Source organism: Acanthopagrus latus, chromosome 17, assembly GCF_904848185.1.
Source record: "Acanthopagrus latus isolate v.2019 chromosome 17, fAcaLat1.1, whole genome shotgun sequence".
NCBI lineage: Eukaryota > Metazoa > Chordata > Actinopteri > Spariformes > Sparidae > Acanthopagrus > Acanthopagrus latus.
In genome coordinates, this window is record NC_051055.1 from 804,234 (window position 1) to 831,013 (window position 26,780).

At 45.2% G+C, this 26,780-nt stretch overlaps 1 protein-coding gene and 1 long non-coding RNA gene across 8 annotated transcripts in view; both read left to right on the top strand.

Annotated features, from left to right (window-relative positions):
- cdk14 (cyclin-dependent kinase 14) overlaps positions 1-26,780 on the top strand; it is a 281,729-nt gene that overhangs the window by 143,721 nt on the left and 111,228 nt on the right. For all 7 annotated transcript variants that reach the window (XM_037072890.1, XM_037072885.1, XM_037072884.1 and 4 more), the window contains one exon: positions 15,937-16,030. In XM_037072890.1, coding sequence (XP_036928785.1) covers positions 15,937-16,030 — 94 coding nt within the window. The remainder of the gene's footprint in view (positions 1-15,936; positions 16,031-26,780) is intronic.
- LOC119005349 lies at positions 23,978-26,578 on the top strand. The gene is made up of 2 exons (XR_005070475.1): positions 23,978-24,268; positions 25,647-26,578. It is a non-coding gene; the product is annotated as an uncharacterized LOC119005349 (long non-coding RNA).

Here is a 26,780-nt window from a genome sequence, read left to right on the forward strand (position 1 = left end):
AAATGGTTGAGTCCACCCCACACTCTTTCCAACGGGCAGAGCTAGCAGCTGCAGCAGCGTGTGGAGGGAGCCTGCTACTCACACCGTGCTGAGGTACCACACAGACATAGTTACATAAGTTACAATGACACACATCCCATTTACAAAAAGTGCCAGGATCATAGACTCAGCAAGCTCAACTCGCTGCTGGCTGGTGCGCTTTCTGCACTAAATCCAGAGAGTACCACATTTCTTGACGTCAGTGGTGTGAAACACATCATGGACCTGTCACGAGTGAATGTCATTGAGACAGAGTTCAAAGTTGCTGAACAGTCTTTCAGCTTGCAAAAGCAATCAGAACTGACGGGGGTCTTGCACATTGCCTCCACAGCAATGTGCAAGAATTCATTCTGCACCTTGAGAAATGTATTTTCGTGCAATGCTTCACAAAAGAAAGGCCCAGTTGGTTCAGCTGGCCTTTGAGAGAAACACCGTTCTTTGAAGGTTTAGTGGCCACACTCGCTGCATACAGCTCTTCTAAAGGTAAGCTGTGCTCTTAATGTACCTTACTTTGCCCGCCGTGGCATACTTGTTTATAACACTTAAAGCTGAATGGGTTTTTGTTCTGTCTGAATTCAAGCTGTACCTGGCTGTGTGGTCTATTATGTTGTTTCAGTGATGCACGGTGGCTGTGTGCATGCGTAATAGAGAGAGGGCTGTGTGTGTGTGTGTGTGTGTGTGTGTGTGTGTGTGTGTGTGTGTGAGAGAGAGAGAGAGAGAGAAACTATGAGGTGCCTATATGAAAACGTGCTCCGTTCGATGTTTTGGTATAGGACATGGATTAGCATGTTGATTGTTGACAGGAAACTGATTTTATCACGTATTTGCATAGTATATGGAGTTGTTGAGTGGCAGACAGTGACCCCCCGCATTCACTGAATGCCCCTGGTTAGGTGTGCTCTGATGCCAACTCTGCTGTTCAAAAAAATGTTTACATTTCTGTTTGAACAAATCAGAGAACGGTGACCCCAGGTACTGATATTGAAGTGTATTTAATGTTTCTTCTGGAGCCCGATCGTTAATGGGAAATAACCACACAATATTGGGAATAGATGTGGAAGGGCTGGAATTGTACAGTAATAAGTCTTTGGCTCATAGTGGGTACATTATTTGATTTGCTGAAAAAGCTGTCAATTAGTTGAGCATCTCTGACGGATTGGAGTGAAATAATTTGAATTCATCATTAATTACATGTTGATTTAATGTAATTTGTCCGGAACTAGTACAGATCTCTGTCATTAATGTAGAAACTTTCCCCTGTAGTCCTATTTTGTACTGCTGTAGCCATAAGCTAGGTCGAAGGTAGATAAAATAAAAACACTGAGCAGAAGTCTTGACTACCACCTGAACTTTGAGAAAAGAAAGGGAAAGAAGGGAGAACACAGAGACCCCAGCTGGAGCAAACCCCTAACCCCCCTTACTTTTCCCCACCAGAGTTGAAGAAGCTTGTAGCTTCCTAACACTAGAAAGTTATTTTTAACCCTAAACTCACAGTTGAATATTTTAAAATATTATAACAACATGTCAATTAGTTCAATTCAACTGAATAAAAAAGTACAGGAACCATCCAAAGTCAAATCAGATCAAATCAATTATATTTATATAGCCCAAAATCACAATCACATTGCCTCAATGGGCTTTACAGTCTGTACAGTGAACAACATCCTAACCCTAACCCTAACCCTTATACCCTCGATTCAAGTGAGGAAAAACTTCACATGTTGATGGAACATGTCGTTTTCAAAGGGATGAAAGAAAAGAAAAAAAAAAGAATTCTGGGCATGGTGCACCTTAGTAAGTGATGTCAAAATAAAGAACTCAAACATGGACAGCTCTACCCAACAATGCTATGTGTAAACCTGCAAACACTTCATGATTAATATAGATAAATCGTACACTCAGCAGTCCATTTGCATTGCCAATAAATGAAGGCATTTAGCTGTACTTGCAACAATGTTGGTGTTTATGATAGCACTCACCCAATAATGAGTTTATAAATTGTTGACATTATCTGGTCCGTTACCCAATAAAATGTAAACGAGTCACTTCTTCCATGTGTAACCTCAGAGAGGGCAGGAACACAATATTTGACTGGATAAATGGACAGTAAGTTGATGTTAGCACGCTGTGCTTGGTAATGCAAGCCAGTCAGTTAGTTAACTGGTGAGCCAGCTGATCGACTACTCCACAAAGCTTATTAACCCAAGCCAATTTTCTAGGGTTAGGGGTTAGGGTTAAAAACTCCAAGGTCCCCCAATTGGGGGTCAATCATTGTGCTGTTCCATTACAGCAATCTTCTTGTTGTAGAAGTCTTCTGCTGCCTGAGGAGAGATCAAAAGTGTACCTTGTCCTTTTCTATGGTGAGTGTAAGGTTGGCTAGATAATACAGGCTGCAGTCTATCTTCCCATCCCAGAGCTTTGCTTTCAGACAATTGAATGCAACCTGCAGCTTCCCGACCTCTGTGCACATATCCAGGAAGATATGCACTGGAGTTCCATTGGTATTTTTCTTGTGAAAACTCCATTTGTGCAGCATGGAGTGAGACTAACTTGTTAGCTAGTTCAGAGCAGGTGGAACATACATCCACTTTGGTTTCCTCACAGAGAGAGTAGATATCTTTTTTGATTTCTTGTTGCAGGATGGCTATTTCAGATTAAAAATCACTAAGCACAGCCTCATGTAACAATTGCAGTTTGGTTCTGAGGACATTTAGGGAGATAGCTGGTACTTTTACTCATGTCAAATACATAGGGGGGGTGGGGTTTGCTATCTTCGGACGGGGCGGGGGGGGACACTCCTCGCCGTCTGGTGGGGGACTGATGGACGGACGGACGCTCACTCGTCACCCCGCTACAAAGCAGCTGACATTGAAAATGAGTATAGTGGCAATGAGCTAGCAGTATATTGGCGCAGCGCTACTGTTCCACTGTCTGGGGAGAACCCTGGAACTGAAGCAAGTGCTTGAACAGGACTTCAAGCACTTACTTTGTTAAATTACTTTGGACCTCCAGTTAAAAGATCCCAATGATATAAAATTTCCACTTAGTGACCCATGTCTGGACATGCAGTCTGTACAGGCAGGACATCTCATGGGGTTCCAGGGATCTTCGAAGCAGAGGGGTAGTGTGTCTGCCTTGGATATTTACAGCTGGAAAACCCAACAGGGTGGTGTTCAATTCATCTGCAAGCCACCCTGAGAATGTGATTGAGGCAAGGAACGGCTCTATTTTTACCTTCCTGAGCACATCACCCAGCTGCAGTTCTCACACACGTCTGTCAATCAAGGTGGACGCTGAAAAGTGTGATTATGCACAGATTAGTGTAAGTGTTCTCTTATGGTAAGCTCCACTGCAAAACACCTGGGTTTCTATACCAATCAGCCACAACATTAGCACCACCTACTTAATAATGTGGAGGTTCCCCTTGTGCAGCTAAAACAGCTCTGACCTGTAAAGGCATGGTCATAACAGGCTGGACACATTGGTGGCATGTGCAGCACTTGCGTGGTGTCATCGCTCACTTTTAAATTCAGCATCCATGTTACCTGTTAGACTTAGATGCTTGTCACTTCTCGCTTTTGATGACAAAATTTCAGTTCAGCTTCAACATTTTGATGGGTCATGAGTGAGAGGTAACTTGGTACACGGTATGTTGGTGGACTTTGTTTTATTGCAATGTGCAATGTGAATCCCACAGATGTCTTGTTGTGGGCCTGCAGCAAAGGCTGTCCTCTGTGCCAGGTCTGCTTCATTACAAGGGTTCATTAACTGTCTGTGAGCAAACAGGCCTGTATTTACTGACGCTAGTTTACTGTGTGCTACAACTAAAAACTAAACAGCTGGGCCCCTTGTAGTCAGATTCACAGTCACAGTAGCTCTAACATTGTAATTACAATAACCACAGTGTTAAAATGCTCAACTGTGGACACATTATGTTTTTGGTCTGAGCCAGCAACTGCAAATGGAAAAAGAGGAAATTTACATTAGTAATATACTTTGAGTAGTGAAAGATGTTAATAACTGATAACTAAAACAGATTAGAGACTTCAATGGATGTCTTTGGAAGTCACTTGAAGCTGAAGCTGTCTGTTTTCCTTAGCAACAGCTTGGTGATGTGACTGTATAATCAGTATTTTAATCATCACACTCTGAAATGTTAAAAGATGATCAAGATGGTGCCCTGTCAGTGGCAGGCTATCGTAGCAGCTCCTGGTACTTTGTAGTTTACTTGAGTTTTTATAGTGTTTTAAGCTTGTTTTTATTTCTTATTTGTACACTGTGTTGTGGATCAATACTATATCCACACAACAAGATGCTTTTTCACCGGATTGGATATCTCCTGGTTACATTTTTTGTACTTTTTTGTAAAGGTTTTTTTTATCCTGGAGACTGGAAGCTACGCCGGTGTGACAGTTTATTGATGCTCATAGCCTAGACTGTAAGGCCCTTTGACTAATGTTTATTGTGTTTAACATAAGTTCTTGTATGTTTTATCTGGGTAAAGACTGTTGAAAGTGGCAGCATATCTTCGACAACAGTCTGTCACCAGTCTCCTCACTTCTCAAGGTTCAAGCATCGCAGAATGGGAGAACCTGCCCTAACTTCTGGTGAGGAGTCAACCCCTCCCTTTTGATATTCATCATTATACCTTGAGAAGAGTGAGGTGCATGTCTGAGATTTCCTATGAACCATAGTTAAGGGTTGATACAGGTGTTTGTATCACAGGTTGATCTGGGTGCCTCATGCTTTGCCACAGCTGACTGACCTCACGCTTAGTTCAGGCTGGATGTCAACTAGGGCTGCACGATATTGGAAAAAGCTTACATTGAAATTTTTTTAACCCTGCGATATATAATGTGATGTGAAAAAATACAGGAAAAATACAGGAATGGCTTCTGTCTGTGTTTTAGAGATATTCTCATTGTTATCTTTTATGGCTTGCTTTTATTGTGCTGGGACCTGAGCATGTGTTTTATTACATCATGTGCAAACTTGAATTGAATGACAATAAACAAAACTTTGAACCTTTTGATCTCTCCAACTTAAAATGGAACATTCTAGCTTCAAAATTACATTAAGTAGCTAACAATGAGTGATAAACAGGTTATTCAACAACTGAAATCTGTTTTTTGTTTTGGATGACAGTCAGATCTGGCTTTGCATTCGTCATACTGAGCTGAGTCCTGCACGGGTCTAGGTACCCGCGGGTAACCCGCACAATTTGGAGGAAACGGGTGAAAAATAATATACTGTGTCCGACACGGGTGCGGATCGGGTCGAACGCCTGGAGAGCGCGGGTCAGGTTTTGTGATTGCCATTTTCAAGGCGTCATGTGCAAATAACCCCCCCCCCAAAAAATCATTATTAATGACACGTATACAAAAATATGCCTGCATTTCAAAATGATAAGCATTTATATTTCATATGAGCTCATTCATGCGTGCTTGCACCCTCCCAAAACTCCCATTCCTCACACTGGCTTACTTTCATTTTTACAACTTGCGTGTCTTATTTTCCTTCGGGTGCAGGTCTGTATCAATTTATAGCGCAAATGATGTATCATGCAGCTCTAATGTCAACATACTCTACAGACTGTTTGACGAGCAGGCTGTGTATACAGTCAGTTTTCACATTGACTTGGCTTCAGCTCAATAACGATGTATGCTGCTGGGAACGACAGCTTTAAGTAACCATTTGAACACAGTGCGGAATGAAAGAAATACTCAGTGGTAACAAGTGTCACAAGTTATCCTGGATGTTGCACACTTAACGCCACATCTAACAGCTGTCTCCACGCTGCTCTCGAGTAGCTCGGCATACAAAAATGCCTCAGACTGTTCCACCCATGAGTTGTTTGTGAGAACAGCCATTCACGACAAAGATAAAAGATCGACAACATGCACTTTTGGACGATTTATTGACAGTTGCATTTCTTTGGGCGGGCATCGACACAGTCATCTACACTGTCACTGTGTGTTCTGTAGCGCTCGTTGAACAGTGGTTTGCAGGTCGCAGACCCTGGCATTTCCGTGTGGAGTAGTAGTGTTCAAGCCACATCAAAATAGATTTACGTATACATGACCTGGATTGATAAGCAGGGTGATCTGAATGTTTTTCCTGGTTAGTGGACATGGCTTAGGACCCCTCTCCAGATGGGATTCTAGGATCTCACCAGTTAAATTGAACACCAGATAAATTGCCACCGGCTTTACAACCAGCTAGAGGCCCCAGACCCTCTTAGCTGGTGCTCTTAGCTTGGTGCCAAAGAGAAAAGCAAGGCCTAAGAGGCCCCAGACTCTCTTAGCTGGGGAGAGACTCACAGTACTGGAGGAGCAAAGGAGGAGATGGTGAGGCTGCAGAGTAGAGCTGAAGATCTTTGCCCGAACCCAACGGGACCCGATGGGACCCGACAGGTTTGGTCTTAATTTCTGTCATTTTACACAGGCTTGTGCTGGGCTTGGGCTTGCATTAAACACCTGCCAGTGCCCAGGATCAACCTACAACCACATCGTTTGTAACAGCATCAAAACCCATCCCTACAAAGGTGAAACAAACAGTGACAGAGAAGTGTGTCAGCTTTTGCTGTAAAGACATTGGGCCTTTTGATATCGTAAATGGTGAGGGGTTTGAACAGCTTGAGCAAGATCTAATTAATGTTGGGGTTGCATATGGGAGGGTTCCATAAACTCTGTAATTTCCTGCCATGTGACAATTGCAAAGAGGTGCACTGACATAGCAGAAGAGGAAGATATTGAAACTACTGGTGACAAAGTTTGGACTTGACACTTCCTCTTTCAGCAAAATTGTATGAGTGACTGATGAGGGGGCAAACTTTGAGAAAATAGCACTGGACACACTGGGCTTTTTTACAGACTTTATGAAGCCGTTCTATGAAGCACAGCGGTAACTTGAGGGAGACGAGTATCCAACACTTAATCGTGTGTGTCTCTGGTGTGAGAAATTGAAACGCCACTATTAGCCCAGTGCCCCCAACAAGCCGTTGTGCGTAAATGGCACAAAGACTGGCTCAAGCGTAAAGTGATAATACAGGACCGCTACAAGATCGCAGGATTCCTTTGGCCAAAATTTAACCAGCTGAGAATGTTGTCACTCTCAGACAGGAATGCCGCACATGCTTATGCCCACAGTCTTCTCCAAGCCATGGCTGCAGAGTTCTTTGGAGTCGAACCCACTCTTCCGGCAAAAAGGGTGAATTTTGCGGAGTGGGAAAATGTAAGGAAAGCTGACTGGGAAGATGACAAGGACACTCGCTAAATTGAAATGGCTGTCATGGAAAATGAAATAGATGTTCTTGGCTGGTGGAAGACCAGCAAACCATCCTACCCAAAACTTGCAAAATTAGCCAAATCAATACTATGCATCGCAGCCGGCAGCAGTGAAAGGGTGTTCAGTGCTGCTGGACACATCCTCAGTGGGCGCAGGACTGCGCTGAAGCCGTCTACAGTGGATTCAATAACTTTCCTCCACAAAAACATGTAGCCTAATCTTGGTGAGTAAAGGTTTTTCAAATTATAACAAAATATGAATTGAGTCTTAAAGGTCCCATATTATGAAAAACACATTTTCTCTGGTCTCTAGATATATAAACCTGTCCTCCCTGGGCCTGCCAACTCCCAGAATAAGGAAAACAAATGATTCCTGCGCTCCTACAGGCTGTTCAGATTCAGCTACTTTCGCTACGTAACAAAAGGAGTCATTTACATAGACAGGCCTTCTTTGCACGGTGATAGGAGATATCCAAGAGGGGGGCATTCATCCCCGAGGTGAAGTTCAGGGTGTCCAGCTGTAAGATAGCAGTGTTTCACAATGTCGTCGCTCAGAGCTAGACACGCAAATTGATCTGTTGTTGGTTGTGAAACAACATATAAGTGCCTATATTCTGTCCTAGCCACAGAAGAACAGAATAGACTGTGGTGCCGGCTGCGGCTCGTGTTAGCTTGTATGCCTGTGCTAACAACTTCGTGTAGCAGGCAAGGCAGGTGTTGACAGACAGAGCTCATTAGCATTTAAAAGTGCAGGCACAGAAACAGCCTGCTCTCAGTAGAGCTCAGTAGAGCGACTTTTAGAAAGCTGAAATTCAGAACCACGGATGGGTTTGGGGCAATGCATATCAAATACACTGTTGTTGTTGGACCTCTGACAGCTGTGTGAAATTGATGAAAAACAGTATAATATGGGACCTTTAAATGCATAATGTAGACAGGGTATATAGGCTAATGTTGGCATTATTCTTTTTTTAAATTTCAGCTGCTGTTCACCGTCGCGTTGAGGCCGGATTGTGGAGAGAAGTGGCAAAGCAGATCCCATGGAGCCTTTATCTAAATTTCATTATTGCCAAATACCCATCTTAATTTAGAATTGATCTCAATTTAATTTGTTAAGAAAGGCTCCTTTTTATTGGCGCATTGGCCTATTTATATTCGTATAGGTGATTGTGGAGAGCGGCAGCCGCAAGCAAGTCCCGTTTTGGTTTGTCTTAGGCCTAATTTCAATTTTATGAAACATTTGTTTTATTTAATTATTGTTAAATACCTATCTTAGTTTAGAATATATCTTGATTTAATTTGTTGAGAAAGATCCATTTTTAGCAAGTGTATGGCTAGGCCTATTTAGAATGCTGAGATATTACGATGTTACAGAGGATTTATTTCATTTCTTTGTTCCAACTTCCATGTGGCCTATAACACAAGTTAGTCATGAATAAATGATGTTAAGAAATATATAAATGACTCATGCTTGACAAAAGGAAAAAGAGCTATGTGCGCACATTTGAATAATGTTGGGCAGTAAATGGGTTCAGGCTTTTAAAAAGCTGTCAATCAAAATGTAGTTGTCAGGCTCAGGCCGAATTCTGTTAGGCTCAGGCCTTGTCTGGCCTGACTTTTAAGGCCCCATTACAGCTCTTGTACAGAGAGTCCAGTATCATGTGCTACACGAGCAGATACCAGCCTCCAACACCACCATCACCGGCTTCCACAGTCTGAGTCGACAGAGACACCACCACAAGCGGCAAGAAGAAAGGAGGAGGGCTCGTTGTCCCTGTGAACAACAGGCGGTGTCACCCCGGGCTCATCTTCGTGAAAGAGCACCTCTGCAGACCTATATTGACCCAGATATCAAGCTCATGCCAATGCTGCAAGTGATGTCATGCCCGCTGTGACCATGGCACTTAAATCCCGAAGCCTTTGTCATCATCACAGGTGACTTCAACCACATCTGATCAACCCCCGCAGCCCCACACCAACCCCTGCAGCAGACACCAGCTTTCACTACCTCCTTCTCCACCACCTCTTCAACCTGAGCCTCCGCCCTCAGAGAGTGCCAGTGCTTTGGGAAACACCCTGCCTCGTTCCAGTGTCCTAAAAAGGACATCCTGTGGCATTGTATGACTACAGGCTTATTGCACTGACCTCTCACATCATGAAGGTCATGGAGAGGTTCTCGCACTTCCCCTACAGTTTACATATCAGCCCCTTGTTGGGGTTAGACTCGCCCCTCATCACATGGGTTGATTATTATCTGATGGGCAGACAGTAGTATGTGAGATTACAAAACTGTGTGTCTGACTGTCTTATTGGCCATATCGGCACCCTCCAGGGAACTGTGCTGTCTCCCTTCCTCTTCATCAACTACACTGCAGATTTTAAGTACCCCAGTGAGTCATGTCATCTGCAGAAATTCTCTGATGACATGGCCATCGTGGGGCATGTAGAGGATGGAAGGGGGGATAAGTACAGGGACCCAGTCGGCAATTTTGTAAAGTGGAGTGGGTAGAACCACCTGCAGCTGAACGTCCAAAGGCAAAAGAGATGGTGATGGGCTTCAGGAGGGACAAGGCCCTGCCCTCTCCAGTCTGCACTGGTGAGACAGACGTTGACCTTGTGGATACATACAAATACCTGGGTGTGGTGCTGGACAATAAACTGGAGTGGACTGCAACTACAAGAAGGGCCTGAGCCAGCTATACTTCATGTGGAGGCTCACGTCCTTCATTGTCTGCAACCGGATGTTCCAGATGTTCTATCAGTCTGTTGTTGCAAGCACAGTCTTCTTTGCTGTGGTGTCCTGGGGTGTGTGCATCAAGGAAAAGGATGCAACCAGACTACATAAACTCATTAAAAAGGTAGGGTCCAGGTTGACAAGCTCTAACCTTGTCAACCTGGAGGAGATGGCGGAGGACAGGATACTGGTAAAACTGCTGGAGATCATGGACAATGTCTCTCACCTCCTCCACAAAACTGTGGAAGAGCTTAAGAGCAGCTTCATTAACAGACTCATTCAACCCAATTGCCTGAAGACGAAGCCCAGAAAATCATTCCTACCTGGTGCCATCAGACTGCACAACGCCCTGAAAAAAACACACTCAATCTAAATTATTTATTATTTAAATTACATAAAGAATATAAAGAAAATGAAAGGCTGCATTTTGTTTTTTGTTCATGAAAATATAATGTATATAACAGAAACAGACAAGAAACACATCCTCACACATCATGTGAACAGTAAACTATAAGAAGCAATTGTTATACTTTCTCTACACATGTCTGTCTCCACCACATGTTTTTGAGCTGAAAAGATATTTAACCATCATGCATTCATTTTTTATTTGTTTTGCCCATTTCAGTGTATCTTTTCCAAAAAAGTCATACAAGAAACATAACATGAAGGCACTGAGGCTGGACAGTAAGCAGTTTCTAGCTGGCTAAGGACTATAAGATACACTGAGACTGTAGCTAACAGGGTATAGGAAAAGCACTAGTTAAGTCATGGAACTTTGCATAGGCTAACAGCGTTCAACCTGTTTAGAGACTGAAGTTTCCGATAGCAGGTATTTAGTTAAAATATGTTTTTGCTTTATTTTCAAATATCTTCTTGCGACAAGAATCAAGAGCATTATGTTTTTTCCTGTGAAATGTTTTACCGACTGGAAATACATTTCACCCATCACGGTACCTAAAAACGTCTTGAGATAAGTAGTGCTGATGCATACAAAGGGTTTCTCCATACTAACAATGTATCACATGACAACTTGTATCTTAGATCAGAATTCCGTAATTGTCATTGCACACAAGTACAACTCAGTTCCATGGCAACCCTCATGCGAGAGGACGCTGGCGCGAATATCACCGCCTCTCAATCTGTGGCAAATAACGGTGTAACGATTTTAATTTGAAATCGAAATTGACCGAAATTAAGTCACAGCGCTGAACTTGAAATTAAAAAATGGAATTGTCGATGCTGCCACACCCCCATGTCAGGTCTGGTCGGCTTGCCAAGCAGAAAAAAAACACACATGTTGAAGTGCTGCAAGTCAACCCCCTCTAACTCTCTCCGCTGATCACCTGTTAGCCTCGCCGATCAGCTGTTAGCCTAGCAGCGCTAACTTTCACACCAACTTGCTCTGTGTTCTGTGGGCTGACCCCGAAGGGGTAGAATCCTTCTGAATTTGTGCCGGTTTATTATGAAGTGTCCGATAGCAGAATAATAACAATAATAATAATAATAATAATAATAATAATAATAATAATAATAATAATAAACCAGCAGAAACTCAATAGGGTTCGACCAGGACATGCCAGGAACACCTCCCGTCCCGGGGCCATCCGAAACAGATGCCCAAGCCACCTCAGCTGGCTCCTCTCGATGTGGAGGAGCAGCGGATCTACTCCGAGCTCCTCCCAGGTGACCGAGCTTCTCACCCTGTCTCTAAGGGAGTGCCCCACCGCCCTGCGGAGGAAACTCATTTCAGCCACTTGTATCCAGGATCCTATTCATTCGGTCATGACCCAAAGTTCATGACCATAGGTGAGGGTAGGAACGTAGATTGACCAGTAAATTGAGAGCTTCGCCTTTCGACTCAGCTCTCTCTTCATCACGACAGACGGATACAACGACCGCATTACTGTGGCCACTGCACTGATCCGCCTGTCAGTCTCACGCTCCATCCTTCCCTCACTCGTGAACAAGACCCCATGATACTTAAACTCCTCCACCTGAGGCAGTAACTCTCCCCCAACCCGGAGGGAGCAAGCCACCTTTTTCTGGTCGAGAACCATGTCCTCGGACTTGTAGGTGCTGATTGTCATCCCAGCCACTTCACACTTGGCTGCAAACTGCCCCAGGACATGCTGGAGGTCCTGGCTCAAAGGAGCCAACAAGACCACATCATCCGCGATAAGCAGAGATGAAATCCTGTGGGTCCCAAACCAGACCCCCTCCGGCCTGTGGCTGCGCCTAGAAATTCTGTCCATAAAAAAAATGAACAGAACCGGTGACAAAGGGCAGCCCTGCCGGAGTCCAACATGCACCAGGAACAGGTCTGAATTACTGCCGGCAATGCGAATCAAGCTCCTGCTCCGGTCGTACAGGAACCGTACAGCCCTTAACAGAAGGCCTCCGACCCCGTACTCCTGGAGCACCTCCCATAGAATGCCACGAGGGACATGGTCGAATGCTTTCTCCAAGTCCACAAAACACACAAGCACCCTGCGGAGGATATAGAGCTGGTCCAGTGTTCTGCGGCCCTAATGGAAACCGCATTTTTCCTCCTGAATCCGAGGTTCGACTATCGGCCAAATTCTCCTCTCCAGTACCCTGGAGTAGACTTTCCCAGGGAGGCTGAGGAGTGTGATCCCCCGATAGTTGGAACACACCCTCCAGTTCCCCTTTTGAATAGGGGGACCACCACTCCGGTCTGCCAGTCCAGAGGCACTGTCTCCGACTGCCATGCGATGCTGCAGAGACGTGTCAACGAAGACAGCCCGCAACATCCAGAGACTCGAGGTACTCAGGGCGAATCTCATCCACCCCCGGTGCTTTGCCACCGGGGAGCTTCCTGACTACCTCAGTGACTTTGGCTTGGGTGATGAATGAGTCCCCAGCCTCTGCTTCCTCTATGAACGGCATGTCAGTGGGATTGAGGAGATCCTCAAAGTATTCCTTCCACCTCCCGACAATGTCCCCAGTCGAGGTCAACAGCTCCCCACCTACACTGTAAACAGTGTTGGTGGAGGACTGCTTCCCCTTCCTGAGGCGCTGGATGGTTTGCCAGAATTTCTTCGATAGTCCTCCTCCATGGCCTCCCCGAACTTCTCCCAGACCCAAGGTTTTGCTTCCGCGACTGCCCGTGCTGCCTTCCGGTACCCATCAGCTGCCTCAGGAGTCCCCTGGGCCAGCCAGGCTCAATAGGACTCCTTCTTCAGCTTGACAGCATCCCTTACTTCCGGAATGTACCACCAGGTTTGGGAATTGCTGCCACGACAGGCACCGGAGATCTTACGGCCACAGCTCCGGACAGCCACGTCAACAATAGAAGTGGAGAACATGGTCCCCAGCAATGTCCCCAGCCTCCCTCGGGATCTGGTCCAAGCTCTCCCGGAGGTGGGAGTTAAAGACCTCCCTGACAGAGGGTTCCGCCAGATGTTCCCGGCACACCCTCACAATACGTTTGGGTCTGCCAGGTCTGTCCAGCTTCCTCCCCTGCCAGCGGATCCAACACACCACCAGGTGGTGATCAGTTGACAGCTCAGCCCCTCTCGTCACCCGAGTGTCCAAGACATACGGCCGGAGGTCAGATGACACGACCACAAAGTTGACCTCTGGCGTCCTGGTGCCACGTGCACATATGGACAACCTTATGCTTGAATATGGTGTTTGTTATGGACAAACTGTGACTAGCCCAGAAGTCCAGTAACAAAACACCACTCTGGTTCAGATCGGTGAGCCGTTCCTCCCAATCACACCCCTCCAGGTAACACTGTCGCTGCTCACGTGAGCGTTGAAGTCCCCCAATAGAACAACGGAGTCCCTGGTTGGAGCACTCTCCAGTACCCCTCCAAGGGACTCCAAGAAGGCCGGGTACTCTGCACTGCTGTTCGGCCCATACACCGAGACAACAGTGAGAGATCTATCCCCGACCCGAAGGCACAGGGAAACGACCCTCTCATTCACTGGGGTAAACTCCAACACATGGCGGCTGAGCTGAGCAAGCCCACACCAGCTTGCCGCCTCTCACTGTGGACAACTCCAGAATAGAAGAGAGTCCAGCCTCTCTGAAGGAGTTCAGTTCCAGAGCCCAGACTGTGTGTGGAGGCGAGCCTGACTATCTCTAGCCAGTACCACTCAACCTCCCCCACCAGCCCAGGCTCTTTCCCCCCCAGCGAGGTGACATTCCATGTCCCCATGGCTAGAGTCACCGTCCAGCGATTGGGTCCCTTCTGAACCCTCCTGTGAGTGGTGAGCTCACTGGAGGGCGGGCCCACGTTGCTCATTCGAGCTGCGCCCAGTCACCAGGTGCTCGCCTGCGAGCCCCAACCCCAGGCCTGGCTCAAAGGTGGGGCCTCTGTGACACCAATCCGGGCAACGTAAGCATCCTTGATATTCTGTCATTAGGAGCTTTTGAACCGATCTTAGTCTGACCTGTCACCTAGGACCTGTTTGCCTTGGGAGACCCTAGCAGGGGCATTAAGCCCCTGACAACATAGCTCCTAGGATCATTCAGGTGCTCAAACCCCTCCACCCCTAAGGTGCCGGTTCATGGAGGAGGATTGTAAAGAAATACTATTTTTTATCATTTGTTTCAAGAGAGGAGTTATCGAAGTCCTGCATGGGTGAAAAATAATGTAATAATGCACAGATGCGGATTGGGTCGGTCGCCTGGAGAGAAGGGTCGGGTTTTACGATTGCCATTTTCAAGGCGTCACCTATCATCAGTCATTATTAGTGACACAAATGATAAGCATTTATATTTCATATGAGCTCATTCATGTGCTTGCGCCCTCCCAGAACCCCCATTGCCCACGTTGGCTTACTTTCATTTTTACAAATTGCGTCCGTCCAATTTTCCGTCAGGCGTCGATATGAATTTATAGCAGGTCGGCTCCGGTACGGAATGTAATTTGTGCTACGGTCGGAAAACCGGTCAGATGCAGTTTTAAGCATGGCGGGTTCGGGCGGGTTTGCAAAATAAGACCCGTGCAGGACTCTGATATAAGTGACCATTTTAATCATATAGGTAATTATCAAGCTAAATATCCAACATGCTAGTTAACGTCAAGGACTGTGGTGGAAGACAACAGTAAAATATTTCCTTTCTCTAACACTGGATTTATTTATGCCAACAGTTTTACATGAAATCGGGTTTTTTTGTGAATATACAATTACAAACTAGATTTTTCTGATGTTTTCTTCAACTCACTGTAACAGTCAGTCATAGACGACATTTTTGTCATGTTGTAACTAATTCATGGCTGCTTGGGAACGGCACACAGACCCACCATCTGTCACCTCGTTTGTGTGTGTGTGAGTGGAGGAGCCTCCGAGAGCATGAAGCACACTGCTCCAGGTTCGAAAACAGCTTCATATTATTATTATTTTCACTAATACAGCCCTGAATTAGCATACTGAAGTCATTAAAAGTAATGAAAACAAAAGAGACTGACTGAAACGTCGGTATGCACTGGAAAGGCAGAAATATTAATCAATGTATGGGAAACACTGAACACTTTTTAAGGCGTGGCGGCATTAATTTTGCCGTGGCGGTGCACCTCAGTCAATTACATGTAGAGGAAACCCTGGTTGTGACCGCTCCAGTGGAACTGGTGGAAGCTGAAGTCACACTTGTGTCATGGAGATGGATGGATCAACCTGATACAGGAATTCATTCACAGCCCCCCCGCCCCCAAATTGGTGGTGTCTTGGCTTAGAGTGGGAGTGTTCGCTGAGAAAGAATGTGAAACTGTCAGGCAAATACAATGCTTTGACAAATGAGCATATGCAACAATTTACAACACACACACTTGCAATTATTAAGTTGAATAAATAAACAGAACCAGTATTGAATAGAAGGCCTTATCACGTGTTGTTCTGTCTTCAAAGGGGAGTTGGCTGCATTTTCATCGAGATGATCCAAGGAGTGGCTGCCTTTCCCGGGATGAAGGACATCCAGGATCAGTTGGAGAGGATTTTCTTGGTGAGTCACTAAGGATGCAGTGTCCCTGTATGCACTGTATACATGTGTATGTGTGCTGATGGTAATTACTGTAGAAAACCTCCTACCCTCCATCCATCTATCAGTGCTGCTGGATCTCATTTTCTTTCAGCAGAAAAGTATTGATGCCACTGTAAATACAAAACCTGGGATTCAGTAATGATATCTTATTTCAAGGACATAACAAGACTTTTATTTTTCTCCAGCCTGTTTTGGTAACAAAATAACAAAAACTTGTACGTTGTCATTGAGACATTTAGATGTTGTTACTGCTCTGAAAGTTGATATTTTAAAAAGGTCTATTTGTCATGAACACATGACTCTTCCTTAAACTTCCTCACCTTTCCTGCTGACACCTGGCTGACCTAGAAGTTTCCAAGTCCAATCCAAATTTGCATGTTATTGATAAACCTACATAATTCAATCAAAAACTCTTATCACATTGCAGAGTGACCCGGGTTCGGGCAGACAGTTCATGCTGGTGTGTTGGGCTGTGTCGAGTTCGGGCTTAAAAACCTGCGGGCCGGGTCAGGTTGTAATTTTCAGGCCCGTTGAGAACTCTAAAAGGACCTATCATTTACAGCTTCCAGTGATGTTAGAGACCTTTTGATTGAGCAGCACTGGCCAAGATGGCGGCACTTGAGTGGCAGCCTGTTGCAACAGCTCTCGCTCACTTTTGAGCTTTTTCCTCTTTTTATGGTTCTTTTTGTACTTTTCTAACTGTTCTTTTTACTTCTTTCTGAAGCTCTCTCTTTGGGCAATATGGAGACCAGACTCGCTTTTTTCATTCTGGTCCTAATACTTCTTTTTTCACCGTTTTCTGCCGTGTCCGGGGAGCTTTTACACAGCTCTATTGTTTACAGTAGGGATCAGCTGTTGGCCCTCAGTAGCGCTGCGGTGCCGCAGCACGAGCGGCCTGATGTCCCCCGCGAGCTGAGGAGGAGGAGACATGGGTGCCGTTCCGCAGCTGTTCATCGTAGCAGGAGGACACGCTACAGACCCGTCCTCCCATCTGTCATCATGAGGAATGTAAGATTTCTCCCCAGTAAGATGGATGCTAACGACGCTTACCTGGTGTCAGAGGGACTTCCGCGAGTGCAGCATCATGGCGCTCACTGAGACGTGGCTAACGGAGCTGACCCCGGACACGGACACTAACCTGGACGGTTTTCAACTGCGGCGGGCAGACAGAATGGCAGAGAAGGGTAAGAGGAAAAGAGGAGGGCTGGCTGTGTTTGTTAATGACAGATGGTGTAACTCTGTGCATATCACTGTTAAAGAAGAGGTCTGCAGTAAGGACATCAAACTTTTAGCTGTTAGCATGAGGCTGTACTACATCCTGTGGGAGTTCACACAGGTGCTGGTGTTTGCTGTGTACACCCCCCCCCCCCCCCCCGCTAAAGCTGATGCAGCTTGTGATGTTCTTCATTCAGTCACAAGCTCACTGCAGACACAGCACCCATAGGCCCTCTTCGTCATCTCTGGGGACTTTAATCATGCCTCTCTGTCCTCTGTCCACCCTGCCCACATTCACACAGTATGTCACCTGCCACACCAGAGAAAATAAAACACTGGACTTATTTTATGCCAACAGCAAGGAGGCATACAACTCATCCCCCCTCCATCCCCTGGGAAGATCTGTCCACAACCTGGTGCATCTCCTGCCTGTGTATAAGCCCCTCGTAAACAGGCAACCAGTGGAAACACGCACAGTTAAAGCATGGACTGAGGAGGCTCTGAGGGACCGCTTTGACTCAGCTGTGTGGGAGGAACTGTGTGTTTCTCATGGGGAGGACATCAACAGCTTAACAGACTGCATAACAGACTATATAAACTTCTGTGTTAATAACATTGTACCCACCAGGACTGTACGGTGTTTTTCAAACAGCAAACCCTGGATTAATCCTAACATAAAGGCCCTACCTAAGGAGAAAAAGAGGGCCTGTAGGTCAGGAAACAAGGAGGAGCTGAAGGCTGTGCAGAGGGAGCTGAGGAGGAAGATCAGGGAGGGGAAGAACAGCTACAGGAGGAAGATGGAGAACCAGCTGCAGCAGAGGAACATCAGTGGAGTCTGGAAAAGCCTAAAAACAATCTCAGGGCAGAGGACTGCAGACTCCCAGGCTGCAGGGGATCAGACATGGGTGAATGACATGAACCTGTTTTTCAGTAGGTTTGATCAGACACCCACCCCTCCCCTGACCCAGCCATCTCTGCTGCCCCCCACCACCTCTTCCATCCCCCCTGTTTGCTGCCCCATTCTCACCTCTGCCTCCCTTTCCATGGCTTTCATGCTGCAGAATCCCCCCACTGCCCCCCCGACATTCACCCTCCCCCCACATCTGACACCCAGCCCAAAGATCCCTAACCCAAAAGACTTCAACAACTACAGACCAGTTGCTCTCACTTCACACCTGATGAAGACCCTGGAGCGGCTGGTCCTCTTCCATCTCCGCCCTCTGGTGGGTCCTTTTATGGAGCTGGCAGGGGTGAACCAACACCTCACACCCTGGATCCTGGATTACCTCACTAACCGGCCACAGTATGTGAGGACTCGGGAATTCGTGACAGACAAAATAATCTGCAGTACAGGGGCTCCTCAGGGAACAGTCCTGGCCCCTTTCCTGTTTGCCATGTACATCACAGACTTCTACCATCAATCAACTCAGTTCCATCTACACGAGTTCTCTGACAACTCTGCTATCGTTGGCCTCATCAGGGACGGGGACAACAAAGCCTACAGAGAACTCATCAAGGACTTCATGGACCAGTTGCCAGCAGAACCACCTCCAGCTCAACGCCGGGAAGACCAAAGAGCTGGTGGTGGAGTTCCGTAGGCACAAACAACCCTGCACACAGATGAACATCCTGGGAACAGACATTGAGATGGTGACATCTTACAAGTACCTGGGAGTTCACCTGAACAATAAACTGGACTGGACTGATCACACTGCAGCTACATATAAGAAAGGTCAGAGCAGACTTAATCTGATGAGGAAGCTCAGGTCCTTTGGAGGGCAGGGGGCACTCTTGACTTCTTTCAATGACTCTGTGGTGGCATCAGCCATTTTCTATGGAGTAGTCTGCTGGAGCACCAGCATCTCAGCAGCAGACAGCAGGAGACTTGATAAATTATCAAGAAGGCCAGCTCCACCCTGGGATGCCCTCTTGACCCAGTTCAGGTGGTTGGAGAGAGCAGGATGATGGACAAGCTGTTATCACTGCTGATGCAGGAGTCCCACCCCCTGCAGGTCACTCTCACAGCACTGGGCAGCTCCTTCAACAACAGGCTGATATACCCTAAGTGTGAAGGAGAAGTATCGCAAGCCCTTCCTTCCTGCTGCTGTCAGACTGTACAACCAGCACTGCTCCATATAGACCTCACTCTGTACTCTGCAATGTGCAGTAGTCTGTACAAACTCATTTCATCACCCATATTTTTTCATTAAAGGATTTCTGATTCTGATTCTGATTCTGAGAAACAAAGGGTTTGCAGGGTAATTTAAAAGTTGAAAAATCAGTATTGAGTCAGCATTGCATGGCTGGAACGTTTCTGGAGATATTCACCTGTACTAGTTCACCTGGTGAACCTGCTGGCCATTGAGTAATTGCATATGGTCATTGAGTAATTACATATATGTATGTACTCTGCATTGGATCGTCGGGTGGCATAAATGTTTCAGTTTGGAGTGAGATCCTATGAATCCTTTCATCCCTTGATCTGCCTACTCCTTATAACTTCATCCCAAATGTGTTAATTGAAGCAGAGTGTAGTAGGGTAGACATAATTAATTTATATTATTTGTCTGCAAGGGCCTGAATAATTAATTTAGAGAACTAGAGACATGAGCGTATGAAAGGTTTCGACCAGGGAAAAAGTCAAGTATAGAGACAAAGTGTGTTGACAGCTGTTTTGCGTGTGGGCTGCAGACTGAAGGTACACATTGGAGAATGGAAGGATTTTGGATGAAGGGATATAGAGGGTGGATGGGGCCCTGCAGGCAGCGAACCTCTCACCGAGTATGGAGACCCAGCAGAAAGCGAGGGAGATGAAGGAAATGTGTCTTATTGATTGTCTTTTATCCCAGAGGGGAAAACTGGGGCTTCCTGCACACATCTTTAAGCAACTCCAGCACTCTGTGATCTCAGTTCCCCCCTCAGTCACAAAGACACACCATGATAGGATGAGAGAGGTGCAACAGTGGAATGGCTACTAGCCAGACTGATAATGAGCCTCAGCTGTACACTGCTTCCCCACAGAGGATTTCCAGAGTTTTCCACTTTGGCCAGAAATCTGTCTTACCTTTTGGAGGACTGAATGTATGCATATTATGTCTAGGTTCGTGACAGAATAAACATTTAGGGTGAATGCCTCAATACCTGAAAAAGAGTACATGGTAAACTGTGGTAAACTTTAATGTAACTGTACATCTATACAGAGGCATTCTGTAAAAATAAATGAATAGTGTGAGAAATTCCATATGCCGAAAAGCATACTTTATTCAGTTCTACACACAAAGGCCCAATTTCAATATACTGTTACCATGGCAGTGCGCAGCAGTGCAGTGGCTTCTCTAGCTCCCAGTGCTAATATTGTTAACGTTATTGATAATGTTGTCACAGTAGGAAAAACTTTAACCTACAGCAAGGCTGAGCTTTTGGAGCTAAATACCAACCAGCCAGCTACATCGGAACTTAAAGTGCAGCTCGGCAGATTACAGCTATTAAGTGCATCAGAATGGACGTACAGACTTTGCTGCTTCAGGGGGAAGTGGAGGCAGTGTTTGAGGAAACAGAAGAGGGGCAAGAGAGCCAGGGTGCTAGCCAAGCTAAAGGCTAGCGCCAGCAGACCTGGCATCCTATCACTCTTCCTATCCAACGTGCATGCGATGGACTTATTGAGGCTGAGACTGCGACAAAAGGAAATAAAGGGCTGTTGTGTAACTGTGTTGACAAAGACCTGGCTTAGTAACAGCATGCCAGACTCTGCTTTCAAACTTGATGACTGGATTTTCTTCCACTTGGATCACAACCAGCTGTCAGCAAAAACAAAATGAGGAGTCTGCATCTATGTGAACAAAAGTTGGTGCATGAACTGTTTGCTGGTCGAAAAGCATTGCTCCGAGGCAGTGGAGTATTTGATTATCAAATGCCGGCCACACTACCAGCTACGCAAATTCACAGCCGTTGTCATAGCAGCAGTAGACATTCCTCCAGACGCTAATGCCAATGCTGCCCTGAACAAGCTACATGAAGCTATTAGCTCACTCCAAAACAAACATCCAGAGGCTCTGTATGTGGCTGCAGGTGACTTCAACCATGTGAACTTGCAAGCCACTCTCCCTACGTTTCATCAGCATGTCACTGTTGCCACCAGATGTGACAATACACATGACAAAGTGTACACAAACAGACGAGGGACATACAGAGCTGCCACCCGCCCCCACCTTGGTGCCTCCGACCCCATCTCCATCATGGGCAATATAGTAAACTTGAAGGAATTTAAAGAATCAGTCCTAGCCTACATTGCGAAGTGTGTGGAGGATGTCACTATTACCAAAACCATCATCATCTCTCTTAATCAAAAGCCATGGCTTAATGCCGAAATGCACTGTCTTCTGAAAGTAAGGGATGCTGCATTTAGAGCAGGGGATGCAGAGGCACTCAGAGCCGCTCGTTGGAGCCTTACGGTGGGAGTCAAGAGAGCAAAGTCAAAGTATTCTAAAAAAATACAGGGTCATTTCTCATCTAATGACCCGCACAGCATGTGGAGGGGCATTAAGAGCATCACAGACTACAACAGGAAGAGTGCAGAACGTCCTTCTGATCTATCACTACCTGATGCTCTCAACATCTTTTATGCTTGTTTCGAGGTATCAAACACCAGCACCATCGCCAGGTTCAAAATCTCACCTGACGACTCCCCTCTCAGTTTAACATCAGCTGAGGTAAGGAAGACGCTGCATAAAATAAAGCCCCACAAAGCTGTAGGCTCTGATGGAGTTCCAGGCAGAATCCTCAGGGACTGTGCACAGCAGCTCTCATCAGTCATGGCAGACCCTTAACATCTCACTGTCACAGGCCACCATTCCAACATGCCTCAAGACATCTACCATTGTCCCTGTGCCAAAGGCCTCCACAGTGTCTTGTCTCAATGACTATCGTCCAATCACTCTCATCCCTATTGTGATGAAATGTTTTGAGAGGCTGGTTGTGGTGAACAAAAAGTCCATCAATATAACAATTGATTCCCACCAGTATCCCTACAGGCCAAACCGCTCCGCATCTGACGCCATCGCTGCCCTAATACACTCATCCATCACACACCTGGAGAAGACAAACTCTTACGTGAGGCTGCTGTTCTTAGATTTCACCTCTGCCTTCAGCACCATCATACCTGACACTGGTGATTAAACTGTCAACTCTCGGAAAAGCCCCATCACTCTGCAACTGGGTTTTGGATTTCCTGACAAATAGACCCCAGTCTGTAAGAATTAACAACACCATATCCTCCACCATCATCCTCAACACTGGCTCCCCCGAGGGTTGCTCTACACCCTGCTCACTCATGACTCCAAAGCACACTATGACAGTAACCTCATAGTGAAGTTTGCAGATGATACATCTGTGATGGGGCTTATCACCAATGGAGATGAGTCAGCATACAGGGAGGCAGGAGGTGGACAGACTGGGACTGTGGTGCAGGGAGAACAATCCTACTCTCAACAACAACAAAACAAAAGAGATGATAGTGAACTTCTGGAGGAACAGCCCTGCCACTACTCCTCCTCCTCCTCACATCAACGGCACAGCTGTGGAGGTGGTCCCCAGCATTAAGTACCTTGGTGTACACCTCTCCAACACCCTAACCTGGCATGAAAATTCTATGAGCTTTGTCAAAAAGGCTCATCATTTTCTGCACCTGTATTTTCTGAGGAAGTTGACGGGAGCGGGGCTGAACTCAAACATCCTCAGCTCCTTCTACAGATATGTGGTGGAGAGTGTACTGACCTCCTGCATCACAGTCTGGTACTGCAGCTGCACCGAGGCAGAGAAGAACGCACTGCAAGGGGTAGTAAAGTCTATACAAAAGACCACCGGATGTAGCTATCCACCCCTCTCAACCATCTTCATCAGCCAATGCACTGACAGAGCTACCTGCATCATGTGAGACCCCACCCACCCTGCACATAGACTGCTGCCGGTCAAGAACCACCAGGATGAAAGACAGCTTCTTCCCAGATGCTGTCAGGCTGCTGAACAGCTCAACAATGCCCCTCCCTTGATTGCTGCATGGTTTTAATGTCCATTCCCTTTATGGCACTTTATGATGTTGCACTTGAGTTATGGGCTATGACTTGAAACTTTCAGTCTTAGTGTGGAGGTTAAGTTTTCTAATGATTTGTTTATATGTATGTGATGTCTGGGGGTAGCTTGTCCTGATTCTTGATCGGATAGATGGATAGGTTGAAGGACTACATGACCCTCCAAACAGTGTTTTGTCAGAGGCACACATCAAACCCGTGGGTTATAAGAACTCTATCATTTCAATGTATTATGGGCCCTGTCTCATATTTTGACACATTTGATGGGATATGGCCAAAATTTGACTGAGATCCAGCAGCAAAGTTGCTGCACTTGGTACCACTCTTCTAAAATAATGCAGACTGGCATGGTATCAGAATCAGAATCAGAAATACTTTATTGATCCCCGAGGGGAAATTGATTGCATTACTACTGCTCCCATGCACAGTCTAGGAAATGTGCATGATAATAATAATAATAATAATAATAATAATAATAATAATAATAATGATAATGATAATGATAATAATAATTGTTGGAGCTATTTTTAGTTCATTTTTTGTTGCTCATTTAAATATGAGAAATGTCACCATCTGGTGTTGACCAGTGGTATTAATGAAAGGCCTTTATAATCAGGCTACTAATTACATGCAGGTGTGCAACAAACAGTGAATGCCAGGAGAGCACACAGTGTTTTTTTTCTGCTCCGATTTGTTTGATTCTCAACAATTACCAAAACAATATAGAATGCTATTTTTTGAATATCAGTCGATCGATGGATATTACCGTACCTTTGTTCATTTATACTTTTAGTTAATTTGATTTGTGCACGTCACAGCTCAGAGTCAACACACGCACATGCTCACACAACCCACTCATAACCAACCGGACGGACTACAATCAACTTCAACAAACCAAGTAAGTGCAATAACAAAAAGAAACTCGAAGCACCTTAAAAAGAACTGATGATGGCATAACGGGTTTAGCTAAGCAGCAAGTAAAGAAAGCTATTGACCTAATAATAGTAATAATAATAATAATAATAATAATAATAATAATAATAATAATTATTATTATTATTATTATTATTATTATTATTATTATTATTATTATTATTATACTAGAATTATATAATTTATATAATGTAATAAAGAATGCTAATGCAGTTGAAATATTGGTTATTGCACGTTACAGAGAAACAAAGCATCCAGGGGGTTACAGTTAGGGTGAGTCCTATCGGCTCAGAGTGTCTGACACCCAGAGCGAGGGGTTGAACAGTTTGATGGCCACAGGCTGGAATGAGCTCCTGTGGCACTCTGTGCATCTTGGTCGGATCAGTCTAGAGCTGAAATTACTCCTGTGTCTGATACAAAACAACAAACAATGGTAGGAACAAATAGAAAAACTTAAAGCTTGCTGTGTCACTGGTATTGCCACTTTTTGCTATAAATCAGTCTGGAAACACATTATGACTCACTTGTGGTAAATGAATGATGACTTTGTTTTAAAAAAGCCATCTGTTATCCCCTGTTCCTTTGTTACAATCAATGCGCTTACATGCACAGCTTAGTCAGATTACAGCCATAGTTCGACTATGCAACTCAATCGCACAACTGCAATTATCCCAATATACATGCTGGTGAGAAAATCGGATTATTAGGCCGGAGCATGTCATAGTCCGATACGCTAGGTGACGCTGTACCCATTTCTGTACCCTAGTGGTAACAGAGACACCTCCAGCGGACCTCTTTATGTCACCAGCTGCCTCGGCATTCAAGAAATATGGTGTACGGAGAGCAAGACGAAGCTACATCTTTACACATTTCGTATACGGTGTACATGATAATTACACAAACCAGGTGCACAATGGCGCTCTTTCTTGCGGTGATTTCGGAGGAAAGACGCCGCCGCCGCCTTCCGTCTACTTCCGGCTCACGGCCCCGGGGAAAAAATCTTGCGCCTGCACAGAACGCAAAATCCGATCCGCTCCACTGGAACGTATACATGCAGGAGTAATGCGACTATCAATCGAATAATCTGGGTGCTTTCATTTGAGAGAAGAGAAATCCGATCTGGTCCAATTTTAGTCAGACTAAGGTGTATACATGCATCTTAAAGATCTGATCATAGTCGGACTAACCCAGTAATTCGGTTTTCTTGAGTGTCATGTAAACACACTGAATGGTGAAGACAAAGGAGCTGTCTGTGGACATCAGAAGTGCGATAATTAGCAAACACAAGACCTCCAAAGGGTATAAGACCATCTACAAAGACCGTGGTATCCTTGTTTCAACAGTGCGTAATGTTATTAAGAAGTTTGCCAAGCGTGGAACTGTCAAGAACCTCCCTGGATGTGGAGGGAAGAAAAAAAGCTGATGAGAGAAGTCTTCGAAGGTTGGTGCGAATGGTGGAAAAAACACCACGTCACACATTCAGAGACCTGAAGTCCAACCTGGAACAGTCTGGGGTCATGGTTTCAACAAGTACCATATGCCGAATACGAAACCAAACAGGGCTTCATGGGCGAAGGCCAAGGAAGACACCATTGCTGAGGAAAAGACATATAAAGGAATCTACATAATCTGTATCCTAAAATGGTATACATTATGTAATTAGACCCTTCACTCATTCATAGATCAATGCTTTACAAAGTGATTGGTCATTTGCAATGCTAATTTAAATACATTTAATATTTTGATTGACCTTTTTTCATGTTTCTGTGCCTGCTTGGGCCTTTTCACAGTGAAGCCATAACGTCCCAGATCCAAACAGTTATTTTGATTGGTTTGGTTTTATAGTAATTCCCCTTTAGTTAGCGCTACATGCAGCACCATAAATGCAGCTTCAAGTATTAAGTGCAATTAGAAGACATGGCAATACTGGAAGTTCCTAAGAACCCAGCCTCAAGAGGCTACAAGGACTTTTCTTTTTTATTTTTTTAAATTCTGGCGACCCCTGTGGACACAAGAAATATGATTATTTTAAATGCTACTTTTCTTTTTAAAAACACAGCACATTATGTATCAGTAACTTTAATATTCATTTCATACACCATTACATTTGATGCAATCCTACAGCTAACAGATTTGATGGTTGAGCTAAAGATAGTAAACAATAGCAAAGCAAACCTAAAATGTTATGTCATGATGTACGTGAGGTGTTCTACTGCTGTTTGGAAATATAGATGTATCCACTGCCATACCACCAGACTACAGGGCAGACTTCTTTCCTCAGGCTGTGAGACTCTTCAATTCATCCTTAGCAATCCGCCATGACAGATGACTTTAACTTTTGGAGTTCAACCTGTTTGTCATGATGTGACTGATTTATAACCAGTTCCTTGTAGTACATTTAAACATACCAGTAACTCTCTCTGATATCCAAGCCTTTTTCCCTGATGTTTATTCAAATACACCTTTGAGCAGCATTT